The sequence below is a fragment of the Pristiophorus japonicus genome, chromosome 10 (assembly GCF_044704955.1).
Source record: "Pristiophorus japonicus isolate sPriJap1 chromosome 10, sPriJap1.hap1, whole genome shotgun sequence".
Classification (NCBI taxonomy): domain Eukaryota; kingdom Metazoa; phylum Chordata; class Chondrichthyes; family Pristiophoridae; genus Pristiophorus; species Pristiophorus japonicus.
Genome location: NC_091986.1, coordinates 48,342,890 through 48,356,818, shown reverse-complemented (window position 1 = coordinate 48,356,818; position 13,929 = coordinate 48,342,890). Strand labels below are relative to the sequence as shown.

The 13,929-nt window shown below is 46.4% G+C and overlaps 1 protein-coding gene and 1 long non-coding RNA gene across 2 annotated transcripts in view; one reads left to right on the top strand and one right to left on the bottom strand.

The window, feature by feature from the left end:
• Positions 1-10,603, top strand: part of LOC139274983 (uncharacterized) — a 48,130-nt gene extending 37,527 nt beyond the window's left edge. Inside the window, exon 3 of the long non-coding RNA XR_011595643.1 lies at positions 10,559-10,603. This is a non-coding gene — a long non-coding RNA (uncharacterized lncRNA). The remainder of the gene's footprint in view (positions 1-10,558) is intronic.
• pros1 (protein S) overlaps positions 1-13,929 on the bottom strand; it is an 89,355-nt gene that overhangs the window by 34,896 nt on the left and 40,530 nt on the right. Inside the window, exons 4-8 of the mRNA XM_070891799.1 lie at positions 11,656-11,742; positions 10,521-10,643; positions 3,189-3,320; positions 2,006-2,131; positions 736-857 (exon numbers count right to left, since the gene is read on the bottom strand). Coding sequence (XP_070747900.1) covers positions 736-857; positions 2,006-2,131; positions 3,189-3,320; positions 10,521-10,643; positions 11,656-11,742 — 590 coding nt within the window. The remainder of the gene's footprint in view (positions 1-735; positions 858-2,005; positions 2,132-3,188; positions 3,321-10,520; positions 10,644-11,655; positions 11,743-13,929) is intronic.

The following is a 13,929-nucleotide window of genomic DNA, read 5'->3' as shown; positions in this document are numbered from 1 at the left end:
GTATTGTGTACAGTTTTGGTCTCCTAACCTGAGGAAGGACATTCTTGCTATTGAGGGAGTGCAGCGAAGGTTCACCAGACTGATTCCCGGGATGGCGGGACTGACCTATCAAGAAAGACTGGATCAACTGGGCTTGTATTCACTGGAGTTCAGAAGAATGAGAGGGGACCTCATAGAAACATTTAAAATTCTGACGGGGTTAGACAGGTTAGATGCAGGAAGAATGTTCCCAATGTTGGGGATGTCCAGAACCAGAGGTCACAGTCTAAGGATAAGGGGTAAGCCATTTAGGACCGAGATGCGGAGGAACTTCTTCACCCAGAGAGTGGTGAACCTGTGGAATTCTCTACCACAGAAAGTTGTTGAGGCCAATTCACTAAATATATTCAAAAAGGAGTTAGATGTAGTGCTTACTACTAGGGGGATCAAGGGGTATGGCGAGAAAGCAGGAATGGGGTACTGAAGTTGAATGTTCAGCCATGAACTCATTGAATGGCGGTGCAGGCTAGAAGGGCCGAATGGCCTACTCCTGCACCTATTTTCTATGTTTCTATGTTTCTATCCCTCAACCAACACCATTAGATTGCTGTTTGTGGGAGCTTGCTGAGCACAAATTGGCTGGCTCGTTTCCTACAATAACTACACTTCAAACGCACGTAATTGGCTGCAAAGCGCTTTGAGACGTCTGGAGATCATGAAAGGTGCTGTAGAAATGCAAGGTCTTTCTTTCTTTACCTGACAGCTCCGCCTGTCCGCAGATAACTTCTCTCCTTTCTTCCCATCACAGAAGCAGGTGTAGCCGCCGGGATGATTCACACAGGTGTGTGTACAAGTGTTCTCAGCACATTCATCAATATCTATTTTGAAGAGGATCAAACTTTAACTTTTCTGTCTCAACTCTCTCTTCATAAAAAAAAATGCTCCTGACTCAAAAAGCTAAAAATTACAGAAATGCTGAACCCTTCAGGAAATAAAGCACAAAATTACTCAATGAGGTAAACAATTTCTCCCCATACTTTCCTGTGAACATATTCTGACACATTGCAACAGGAGCGCCGGACTGAGAATCAGGGAGTGGGCACAGGAGGTGTAATGGTTGGGGTTTGGGACAGGCATCCCATTGATCTGGAGATCAAATCCCACCACAGTAAGTTCGGAACTGAATTCCAAAAATGTGCCACTTTGTGCCGACGCTGGAAATAAATGATCCTGAAAAGTGCCATCAATAACCAACTGGTTCACTGATGTCCCTCAGGGAAGGGAACTTTCCATCCTTACCCGGTCTGGATTACATGTGACTCCAGTCCCATGCTATGTAGCAAGACACTCGGTTATACAAACAATCGCCAGGAAAGGCGGCCCACCACCATCTCAGGATAACTAGAATCATACAGCACAGAAGGAGGCCATTCAGCTCGTTGTGCCTGTACCGGCTCTTTGAAAGTGCTATCCAATTAGTCCCACTCCCCCTGCCCTTTCCCCGTAGCCCTGCAAACGTTTCCCCTTCAAGTATTTATCCAATTCCCTTTTGAAAGTTACTATTGAATCCACTTCCACTGCCCTTTCAGACAGTGCATTCCAGATCACAACAACTCGCTGCACAAAATTCTCCTCCTCTCCCCTCTGGTTCTTTTGCCAATGACCTTAAATCTGTGTCCTCTGGTTACCGACCTTCTACCAGTGGGAACAGTTTCTTCTTGATCAAATCCCTTCATGATTTTGGTCACCTCTATTCAATCTCCCTTTAACCTTCTCTGCTCGAAGGAGAACAACCCCAGCTTCTCCAGTCTATCCGCGTAACTGAAGTCCCTCATCCCTGGTATCGAGGGATAGACAATAAATGTCGGCCTTGCCAGTGATGCCCCCATCCCGAGAACAAATGGGGTAAAAGTGGGTCACACACGGGTAGTCCCTTGTTGGGAAGAGGAAGGGAAAAAGTTTAAATTTGGCTGCAATACACTTCGCAAGTTGCTGTGGTTTGGAGAAACGTGCGCTCAGCTCTCACCCTTGCAGTCTTTCGTGGTGAAATTGAAGCTGTATCCTTCGTCACATTTACACGTGTAAGCACCCGGCAGATTGATACAGGCTGCTTTCCCACAGATGTTTGGTTGCAGTAAACACTCATTCCGATCTGTGATGTTCAGAGAAAGAAGCACAAGTCAGAAACGAAGGGAAGAAAGAACTTGTATTTATAGCAGCACCTTTCACAACGTCAGGACATCTCAGAGCGCTTTGCTGAAGTACTTTGTGAACTGTAGTTACTGTTGTAATGTAGGAAATGCTGCAGCTAAATTATGCAAAGCAAGATTCCACAAACAACAAATCGGACAGGAGGCTCCTCCCAGCATCTTGACATCCCAAATTCGCACATGCTCCAACTGAGTGGGTGCAATATGGCTGTGCATTCATAGAATCGTACAGCACAGATAGAGGTCATTTGGCCCATCGTGCCTCTGCCGACTCTTTGAAAGAGCTATTCAATTTGTCCCTCTTCCCCTGCTCTTTCCTCACAGCCCTGCAATTTTTTTCCCTTTAAATATTTATCCAATTCCCTTTTGAAAGTTCCCATTGAATCAGCTTCCGCTGACCTTTCAGGCAGCGCATTCCGGATTACAACAACTCGCTGCATTAAAAAACATTTCTCCTCATCTCCCCTGGTTCTTTTGCCAATGACCTTAAATCTGTGTCCTCTGGTTACCGAACCACCTGCCAGTGGAAACAGTTTCTCCTTATTTACTCTATCAGACCCCTTCATAATTTTGAACACTTCTATTAAATCTCCTCTTAACCTTCTCTGCTCTAAGGAGAACAACTCCAGCCTCTCCACATAACTGAAGTTCCTCATCCCTAACATCAGCAACAACTTGCATTTATATAGCACCTATAACCTAGTAAAACGTGCCAAGGCACTTCAGAGAAGCATCATCAGACATCATTTGACACCGAACCACATAAGAAGATATTGGGACAAATGACCAGAAGCTTGGTCAAAGAGTTGGTTTTAAGGAGCTTCTTAAAGGAGGAAAGAGAGGTAGAGAGGCAGAGAGGTTTAGGGAGGGAATTCCAGTGCTTAGAGAACCAACCAAACTAGCAAACTAGGACATCGTTTGTGCAGAAAATGCAAAACCCAAGTAGGTCACAGACAGAGACACACTGCTGGTCTAACTGACCTGTGGTGTATTTCTTACCAATGCAGGTCCGCTTATCTGAATGCATATAGAACCCGTCCTGGCAGAAACAACGATAGCTCCCAGGCACATTGTGGCAGGAATGGTTGCACGCTCTCTCCTCCAATGCTCCAGTTTTGCATTCGTCTATATCTAAATGACACAAGTTAAGAAGTTGTAAATTTGTACCTGACACAATAACCAAACATTGAGCAAATTAGGGTTTAAAAAATCTGCAACAAGATATTTTTCAAAACATTTTTTAAAAATCTGTTAAATAGTTTTGCTACTCAGCACTGCTCAAACTAGAGAAATATAATTAAACATTCACAACATGTGTGTAAGGGGCATTCAATTATCCGTCATAATCCATCATTCACCACAGTCTTGTGGGAGTAGTCCCTCCATTATGGTTGGGAATGATTAGCAAAAGAAACAGAGGCAACATGAGGAAAAGTGTTTTTATGCAGCGAGTGGTTAGGATCTGGAATGCATTGCCTGATAGGGTGGTGCATACAGATTCAAAATAACCTTTAAAAGGGAATTGGATAAATATTTGAAGGAGAAAAAATTGCAAAGATATAGGGAAAAAGCAGGAGAGAGTGGGACTAACCAGTTTGCTCTTCGAATGAGCCAGCACAGACGTGATGGGCTGAATGGCCTCCTTCTGTGCTGTTCTATTCTATGATTCTATGTCCCCGATAACTGGAACTATTCATTATTTACTTGTATTCACGATATAAATTTTAAGACACTTATCTTAAGCAACTCCAGTTGACTCTTCATTCCCAACCATAATGGAGGGATTCCCCCCACAAGACTGGTGGGTGATGGGTATTGACGGATAATTGAACGATCTTTACACACATGGTCCAGTGATACCCTAGGAATGAAGGTGCTTAGTACAAAGAACAGAGTTTAATCTCTCTTGGTCCATGATCAGAGCCAGGCTGGAGGAAATTGGTGTCTGCTGCTGAGCAATGAGACGATATCTGGCGCAAGACTTTGTCCCATGAGATTCTGCTACATAATCGGGAAGGTGGATAGTTGGAGGTCAGATAAATGCAGGTCTCATTGCAAGCCAAGTACAGTTTAACTGGAGATTGTGTATGTCACAAGGTACCCAATAAGGCAAATGAACCAGCGGGGCGATGGGAAGAAATGTTTTATGCAGCAAGTTTTTGTGATCTGGAATGCACTGCCTGAAAGATTCAAGTAACTTTCAAAAGGAAATGGATAGCTCTTTCAAACAGCTGGCACAGGTATGGTGGGCTGAATAGCCTCCTTCTGTTCTGTATCACTGTATGATTCTAAGTGAAGACTAGCACATCCCTTGGAGCAGATGGCATGTTCCTTGGAGTGGTGAAGGAGATTAGTCAGGAACTGCCAATGATGAAGCACTCGAGCACCAGTGAGGTTTGTCAGAATTGGAGGCATGTCTACACGCAGAGAATGCAGTTTAGGGCAGATAGCAGAGAGAGTAAAGGAAAGTGAAGAAATGAATATAAAAATGGAAGGGGGAAGGGATATGGAAGATTGCGAATTGTCCAAGATTCCACTGTTTGGATAAAAATGTACAGAGCACAAGATGATATCGAGGAACATGAATTAGAATAAAGAGACATGACGTCGTAGACTTGACAGAAACTTGGAATCAGACAGGAACGAGATAGTCCCAGCTACAACATTTACAGGAGCGACAGAGATGGTAAAGGAAAGGAGGTGGTAACTTTATCAATGCAAGAGACAATTAGAGCAAGCAATAGGACAGAAAGCTATTGTTAACGCTGGAACTCGGACAGACTCGGTCTGGGTTAAAAAATAATAAGGGATCCGTTACCATTTTGGCAACACAGAGAGCACCAAGCAGTGATGAGATTTAAAGGCAATTTAGAGAGGTTTGCAGCAGTGATAGAGCTAGAATAACGCAGGACTTTAACTACCTGAAGGTATCATAGAATCAGGAAGGGTTACAGCACAGAACGAGGCCATTCAGCCCGTGCCGGCTCTCTGCAAGAACACTTCAGCCAATCCCACTCCCCCGCCCTTTCCCCAGAGCCCTGCAATTTTTTTTCCTTCAGGTACTTATCCAAATCCCTTTTGAAAGCCACGATTGGGTCTGCCTCCACCACCCTTTCAGGCAGTGCATTCCAGATCCGAACCACTCGCGACATATAAAAGTTTTTCCTTATGTCGCCTTTGGCTCTTTTGTCAATCACCCAAATCTGTGATCTCTGGTTCTCGACCCTTCAGCCTTTCTGTTCAAAATGGGGAGGCATTATCAGAACGCATTCAGGACTGTTCCCTTAATCAGGATGCTTAATGTCCACCAAGGATTGAAGCAGGGCTGGATCTGGGTCTGGTTAATTAAGCCAGGATAAGTTAGTGGTCTGAAGATAGGAGAACACTTGGTGTGACCAGAACCTGACTAGGGTCACACTGAAAATAGAAAACAAAGTAGGGAATCGCGAGATCAAAGGGCGAGAATGGAAAATAACTCATTTCAGTGGGATGAAAGGGGCAAACCCAGATTAAATGGGCAGGGCACACATAGAGGACTAGCGGGACATGGACTACATTACCACGTGGCTCCTGAAGGGGACACTATAACATAACTTACAAGGGTACTGGATAAGCATTTGAAAAGTTAGATGAAAGGATATGGGGAACAGGGCAGGGAGACGTGATGACAGTAAAGTAGCTGCAGTTGAAGAGGTAACACTGACACAAGGACAATGGGCGGAATGGCCTCCTTCTGTGCTGTGATTTAGAAACATAGAAAATAGGTGGAGTAGGCCATTCGGCTCTTCGAGCCTGCGCCGCCATTCAATGAGTTCATGGCTGAACATGCAACTTCAGTACCCCATTCCTGCTTTCTCGCCATACCCCTTGATCCCCCTAGTAGTAAGCACTACATCTAACTCCTTTTTGAATATATTTAGTGAATTGGCCTCAACAACTTTCTGTGGTAGAGAATTCCACAGGTTCACCAATCTCTGGGTGAAGAAGTTTCTCCTCATCTCGATCCTAAATGGCTTACCCCTTATCCTTAGCCTGTGACCCCTGGTTCTGGACTTCCCCAACATTGGGAACATTCTTCCTGCATCCAACCTGTCTAAACCCATCAGAATTTTAAACGTTTCTATGAGGTCCCCTCTCATTCTTCTGAACTCCAGTGAATACAAGCCCAGTTGATCCAGTCTTTCTTGATAGGTCAGTCCCGCCATCCCGGGAATCAGTCTGGTGAACCTTCGCTGCACTCCCTCAATAGCAAGAATGTCCTTCCTCAGGTTAGGAGACCAAAACTGTACACAATACTCCAGATGTAGCCTCACCAAGGCCCTGTACAACTGTAGCAACACCTCCCTGCCCCTGTACTCAAATCCCCTCGCTATGAAGGCCAACATGCCATTTGCTTTCTTAACCGCCTGCTGTACCTGCATGCCAACCTTCAATGACTGATGTACCATGACACCCAGGTCTCGTTGCACCTCCCCTTTTCCTAATCTGTCACCATTCAGATAATAGTCTGTCTCTCTGTTTTTACCACCAAAGTGGATAACCTCACATTTATCCACATTATACTTCATCTGCCCACTCACCTAACCTATCCAAGTCGCTCTGCAGCCTCATAGCATCCTCCTCGCAGCTCACACTGCCACCCAACTTAATGTCATCCGCAAATTTCGAGATACTACATTTAAACCCCTCGTCTAAATCATTAATGTACAGTGTAAACAGCTGGGGCCCCAGCACAGAACCTTGCGGTACCCCACTAGTCACTGCCTGCCATTCTGAAAAGTCCCCATTTACTCCTACTCTTTGCTTCCTGTCTGACAACCAGTTCTCAATCCATGTCAGCACACTACCCCCAATCCCATGTGCTTTAACTTTGCACATTAATCTCTTGTGTGGGACCTTGTCGAAAGCCTTCTGAAAGTCCAAATATACCACATCAACTGGTTCTCCCTTGTCCACTCTACTGGAAACATCCTCAAAAAATTCCTGAAGATTTGTCAAGCATGATTTCCCTTCCACAAATCCATGCTCACTTGGACCTATAATGTCACCTCTTTCCAAATGCGCTGCTATGACATCCTTAATAATTGATTCCATAATTTTACCCACTACCGATGTCAGGCTGACCAGTCTATAATTCCCTGTTTTCTCTCTCCCTCCTTTTTTAAAAAGTGGGGTTACATTGGCTACCCTCCACTCCATAGGAACTGATCCAGAGTCAATGGAATGTTGGAAAATGACTGTCAATGCATCCGCTATTTCCAAGGCCACCTCCTTAAGTACTCTGGGATGCAGTCCATCAGGCCCTGGGGATTTATCGGCCTTCAATCCCATCAATTTCCCCAACACAATTTCCAGACTAATAAGGATTTCCCTCAGTTCCTCCTCCTTACTAGACCCTCTGACCCCTTTTATATCCGGAAGGTTGTGTGTGTCCTCCTTAGTGAATACCGAACCAAAGTACTTGTTCAATTGGTCCACCATTTCTTTGTTCCCCGTTATGACTTCCCCTGATTCTGACTGCAGGGGACCTACGTTTGTCTTTACTAACCTTTTTCTCTTTACATATCTACAGAAACTTTTGCAATCCGTCTTAATGTTCCCTGCAAGCTTCTTCTCGTACTCCATTTTCCCTGCCCTAATCAAACCCTTTGTCCTCCTCTGCTGAGTTCTAAATTTCTCCCAGTCCCCGGGTTCGCTGCTATTTCTAGCCAATTTGTATGCCACTTCCTTGGCTTTAATACTATCCCTGATTTCCCTTGATAGCCATGGTTGAGCCACCTTCCCTTTTTTATTTTTATGCCAGACAGGAATGTACAATTGTCGTAGTTCATCCATACGGTCTCTAAATGTCTGCCATTGCCCATCCACAGTCAACCCCTTAAGTATCATTCGCCAATCTATCCTAGCCAATTCACGCCTCATACCTTCAAAGTTACCCTTCTTTAAGTTCTGGACCATGGTCTCTGAATTAACTGTTTCATTCTCCATCCTAATGCAGAATTCCACCATATTATGGTCACTCTTCCCCAAGGGGCCTCGCACAACGAGATTGCTAATTAATCCTCTCTCATTACACAACACCCAATCTAAGATGGCCTCCCCCTTAGTTGGTTCCTCGACATATTGGTCTAGAATACCATCCCTTATGCACTCCAGGAAATCCTCCTCCACTGTATTGCTTCCAGTTTGGTTAGCCCAAACTATGTGCATATTAAAGTCACCCATTATAACTGTTGCACCTTTATTGCATGCACCCCTAATTTCCTGTTTGATGCCCTCCCCAACTTCACTACTACTGTTTGGAGGTCTGTACACAACTCCCACTAACGTTTTTTTGCCCTTTGGTGTTCTGCAGCTCTACCCATATAGATTCCATATCATCCAAGCTAATGTCCTTCCTAACTATTGCATTAATCTCCTCCTTAACCAGCAATGCTACCCCACCTCCTTTTCCTTTTATTCTATCCTTCCTGAATGTTGAATACCCCTGGATGTTGAGTTCCAAGCCCTGATCATCCTGGAGCCACGTCTCTGTAATCCCAATCACATCATATTTGTTAACATCTATTTGCACAGTTATTTCATCCACCTTATTACGGATACTCCTTGCATTAAGACACAAAGCCGTCAGGCTTGTTTTTTTAACACCCTTTGTCCTTTTAGAATTTTGCTGTACAGTGGCCCTTTTTGTTCTTTGCCTTGGGTTTCTCTGCCCTCCACTTTTCCTCATCTCCTTTCTGTCTTTTGCTTTTGTCTCCTTTTTGTTTCCCTCTGTCTCCCTGCATTGGTTCCCATCCCCCTGCCATATTAGTTTAACTCCTCCCCAACAGCACTAGCAAACACTCCCCCTTGGACATTGATTCCGGTCCTGCCTTGGTGCAGACCGTCCGGTTTGTACTGGTCCCACCTCCCCCAGAACCGGTTCCAATGCCCCAGGAATTTGAATCCCTCCCTGCTGCACCACTGCTCAAGCCACGTATTCATCTGCGCTATCCTGCGATTCCTACTCTGACTAGCATGTGGCACTGGTAGCAATCCCGAGATTACTACTTTTGAGGTCCTACTTTTTAATTTAGCTCCTAGCTCCTTAAATTCGTTTCGTAGGACCTCATCCCTTTTTTTACCTATGTCGTTGGTACCAATGTGCACCACGACAACTGGCTGTTCTCCCTCCCTTTTTAGAATGTCCTGCACCCGCTCCGAGACATCCTTGACCCTTGCACCAGGGAGGCAACATACCATCCTGGAGTCTCGTTTGCGGCCGCAGAAACGCCTATCTATTCCCCTTACAATTGAATCCCCTATCACTATCGCTCTCCCACTCTTTTTCCTGCCCTCCTGTGCAACAGAGCCAGCCACAGTGCCATGAACTTGGCTGCTGCTGCCCTCCCCTGATGAGTCATTCCCCCCCAACAGTAATCAAAGCAGTGTATCTGTTTTGCAGGGGGATGACCACAGGGGACCCCTGCACTATCTTCCTTGCACTGCTCTTCCTGCTGGTCTTCCATTCCCTTTCTGGCTGTGGATCCTTCTCCTGCGGTAAGACCAACTCGCTACACGTGCTACTCACGTCATTCTTAGCATCGTGGATGCTCCAGAGTGAATCCACCCTCAGCTCCAATTCCGCAATGTGGTCCGTCAGGAGCTGGAGGCGGATACACTTCCCGCACACGTAGTCGTCAGGAACACTGGAGTCGTCCCTGAGTTCCCACATGGTACAGGAGGAGCATAACACGTGACCGAGCTGTCCTGCCATGACTTAACCCTTAGATAAGCAACAACAATGCTAAAGTTTACTCACTGTTACAGAAGAGAAAAAAGAAAAACTACTCACCAATCACCAGCCAATCACTTACCCCCTTGGCTGTGACGTCACCTTTCTGTTTCTTTCTACTTCTTTTTTGCCTTCTCCCTGTAGCTGCACCGGCTCGCCTCTCGCCAACCCCGGAACTCACGCCTCTCCACGCACCTCCTCGACGCTGCTCCCGACTCAGCGACGCACCTCCACACGCTGCTCCCGACTGCCGCCGCGTTGGGCCTTTTGTAGGCCTCTCGCCGACCCCGGAACTCACGCCTCTCCACGCACCTCCTCGACGCTGTTCCCGACTCAGCGACGCACCTCCACACGCATTTCTGTGATTCTCTACCGCCTTACAAAATCTGTTAAAAGTAGCACCGTAACTTTGTAAGTGAACCGATTAACGGCCTGTTGGGACAACTGTATCCCAACATGGACCACTTCCGCAGCCCGCCCGAGAGTGACGGCGGTTTCCACACTCTCGCGCTTTAAGTGCTGATGACTTCAGTTCTGGGAAACAGTTTAAGACATACCCTGATGACATCTATCCCCCTGCCATCCAACCTTGCAGGTACAGCTGAAAGCGGCCTCTTTGTCTACACACCGGACTGAGCCCTCAGGGTCACACGGTGAGGGGGAGCACTGGTCTGGGATTTCTGGATGGAGCAGAAGACAATAAAACAAGTTGCATCTCCAGTTGAATGTTAAAAGACACATCAATAAATATTACCTAAGAAGTCATTGAATAAAAGAAGATGGGTTGGCCCATCTTACCAGTTCCTCCCACTGACTATTTTAAAATCCTCTTCCTTGTGTTCAAATCCCTTCATGGCCCTCGCCCCTCCCTATCTCTGTAATCTCCCTCCAGCTCTACAACACTCCCAGATCTCTGGGCTCTTCCAATTCTGGCCTCTTGTGCATCCCGCAGTTCCTTTGCTCCACCATTGGTGGTCGTGCTTTCAGATGCCTGGGCCCCAAGCTGTGGAATTCCCTCCCTAAACCTCTCCGCCTCTCCCTCCTCCTTTAAGAGGCCCCTTTGACCAAGCCTGTCCTAATTTCTCCTTCTGTGGCTCGGTGTCAAACTTTGTTTGATAATCGCTCCTGTGAAATGCCCTGGGAAGTTTTGCTACATTAAAGGCACTGTATAATTATAAGTTGTTGTTATTGTTGACAAATCCAATTTACCCCATCATGGATTCTACTCAACCCCAGAAGACCTGTAGACTATCTCTAAAGGTAGATCGAGCAAATCTTCCAGAACACTGGTTTTATATTATATTATATTACACTGGCTTGGACGAGTAACACATGGCTTCTGAGCTCGAATCTTACAAGTTCTGTCATCGTGGGAAAAGTAACGGTAAGAGTTGCCGGATTGTTGTAAAATACTGGTTCACTCATGCCCTTCAGGGTAAGGGATTTGCTACCCCTATCCGGTCTGACCTCCACGTAACTCCAGTGACTACAAGTGACTCCAGGCCCACACTAGGTTGCTCCATCTTAAGCTATGCCACTGTCAGGGTAATCTTTAAAAACAAAGTGACTTGTAGTTCCCCCATTCCCATTATTCAGCATTTGTGACCATGGGACACATTTCACTCTTACTTTAAGCCCAGGTTGTATATTTATGATCAGTCAGTCTGAACATAACTACTGACTTTAACGTACCACTTACACAGCTCCGCAGATTCCCAGGAGGGCGTTTGGAAGTGTAAATCAGGCTTGAAATGCGTAACTGGTAGCGGCTGAGACAGTCTGCAGGGGAGATAAGGGGAGAGCATGAGTTCTCAAAGCAACAAAGCTCCAGTGAGAAAGATTGTGTTATCTGGTCAGTAAGTAAACTTGCACACAGGCTGGGCTATGTTGGTGAGCTTTAGGATACATCCATTTCTGTAGTCATAAGACTACATTGGATATACGACACAGAAGCAGGCCATTCGACCCCCGGTGACCCCCTCCACACGTTAAAAAAATCCACACACAGGCATCTTCCACCCTTCAGGATGTAGTTCAGGACCTGGAATATTAGGTTCTGAACTAGGTTCAGTGCTGGGACCCCAGCTATTTACAATATACATTAATGATTTAGATGAAGGAATTGAATATAATATCTCCAAGTTTGCAGATGACACTAAGCTGGGTGGCAGTGTGAGCTGTGAGGAGGATGCTAAGAGGCTGCAGGGTGAATTGGACAGGTTAGGTGAGTGGGCAAATGCATGGCAGATGCAGTATAATGTAGATAAATGTGAGGTTATCCACTTTGGTGGCAAAAACAGGAAGGCAGATTATTATCTGAATGGTGACAGATTAGGAAAAGGGGAGGTGCAACGAGACCTGGGTGCCATGGTACACCAGTCATTGAAAGTTGGCATGCAGGTACAGCAGGCGGTGAAGGTGGCAAATGGCATGCTGGCCTTCATAGCGAGAGGATTTGAGTATTGGAGGTCTTACTGCAGTTGTGCAGGGCCTTGGTGAGGCCACACCTTGAATATTGTGTTCAGTTTTGGTCTCCTAATCTGAGGAAGGACATTTTTGCTATTGAGGGAGTATAGCGAAGGTTCACCAGACTGATTCCCAGGATGGCAGGACTGATATATGAAGAAAGACTGGATCAACTAGGCTTATCTTCACTGGAATTTAGAAGAATTAGAGGGGATCTCTTAGAAACAAATAAAATTCTGATGGGATTGGACAGGTTAGATGCAGGAAGAATGTTCCCGATGTTGGGGAAGTCCAGAACCAGAGGTCACAGTCTGAGGATAAGGGGTAAGCCATTTAGAACCAAGATGAGGAGAAACCTCTTCACTCAGAGAATTGTGAACCTGTGGAATTCTCTACTGCAGAAAGTTGTTGAGGCCAGTTCATTAGATATATTCAAAAGGGAGTTAGATGTGACCCTTATGGCTAAAGGGATCAAGGGGTAAAGAGAGAAAGCAGGAATGGGGTACTGAAGTCGCATGATCAGCTATGATCATATTGAATGGTGGTGCAGGCTTCGAAGGGCCGAATGGCCTACTCCTGCACCTATTTTCTATGTTTCTATGTTTCATTGAAACACCTGCGAACTCATCCTTTTTTGGCGTGGAAGCAAGTCATCCTTGCTTCGCGGGACTACCTATGATATGATGACACCTCACACTGGCTGGCTCATGGATATTGTTTTTCACCCACTCACTCGTTCCAACCAGTGACGCTGTGTGAGACAGAGCAACTAAAGGAGAAGATTAGTTCTGTGTTCAGTTCTGGGCCCCGCACCTCAGGAAGGATATATTGGCCTTGGAGAGGGAGCAGCTCAGATTCACCAGATCGATACCGGGGCTAAAAGGGTTAAATTACGAGGCTTGGTAGCACAGACTGGGCCTGTATTCCCCTGAGATTAGAAGATTAAGGGGTGAGCTCATTGAGGTGTTTTAGATGTTTAAAGGAGTTGATAAGGTCGATGGAGAGAGAAACTATTTCCTCTGATGGGAGAGTCTAGAACAGGTGGGAAAAACATTCAAATTAATTCAGGGACAATGGGCCCAAGTTTCGGCATCTGGTGAAAACGGCGCACCTCCGAGACTTACGTGACCTGCCTGGGCTCAAAGGTGCACCGGAATATTCTGCAGCAATTCTCCAGTCCTCCTGGACCGTGTCGTGGAGTGGTGTGGTGTGGTGCAGCGTAGTCTCCCTGGGGGGGAGACTTCCTGCAGGGGGGCGGGGCTAGGGATCATGCCTTCTTCTCAGAGCCGGCAGCGTTAAACAGGCGCGCTGGAGCATGCACGCCTGTGCAATGGCTCGGGAGAGCGTGGATACCGGGGGGGGGGAGAGTGAGCGTGGATACTCGGGGGGGGGGGGCCGGGGGGGGGGGGGGCCGGGGGGGAGAGTGAGCGTGGATACTCGGGGGGGGGGAGAGTGAGCGTGGATACTCGGGGGGGGGGGGGGGAGTGAGCGTGGATACTC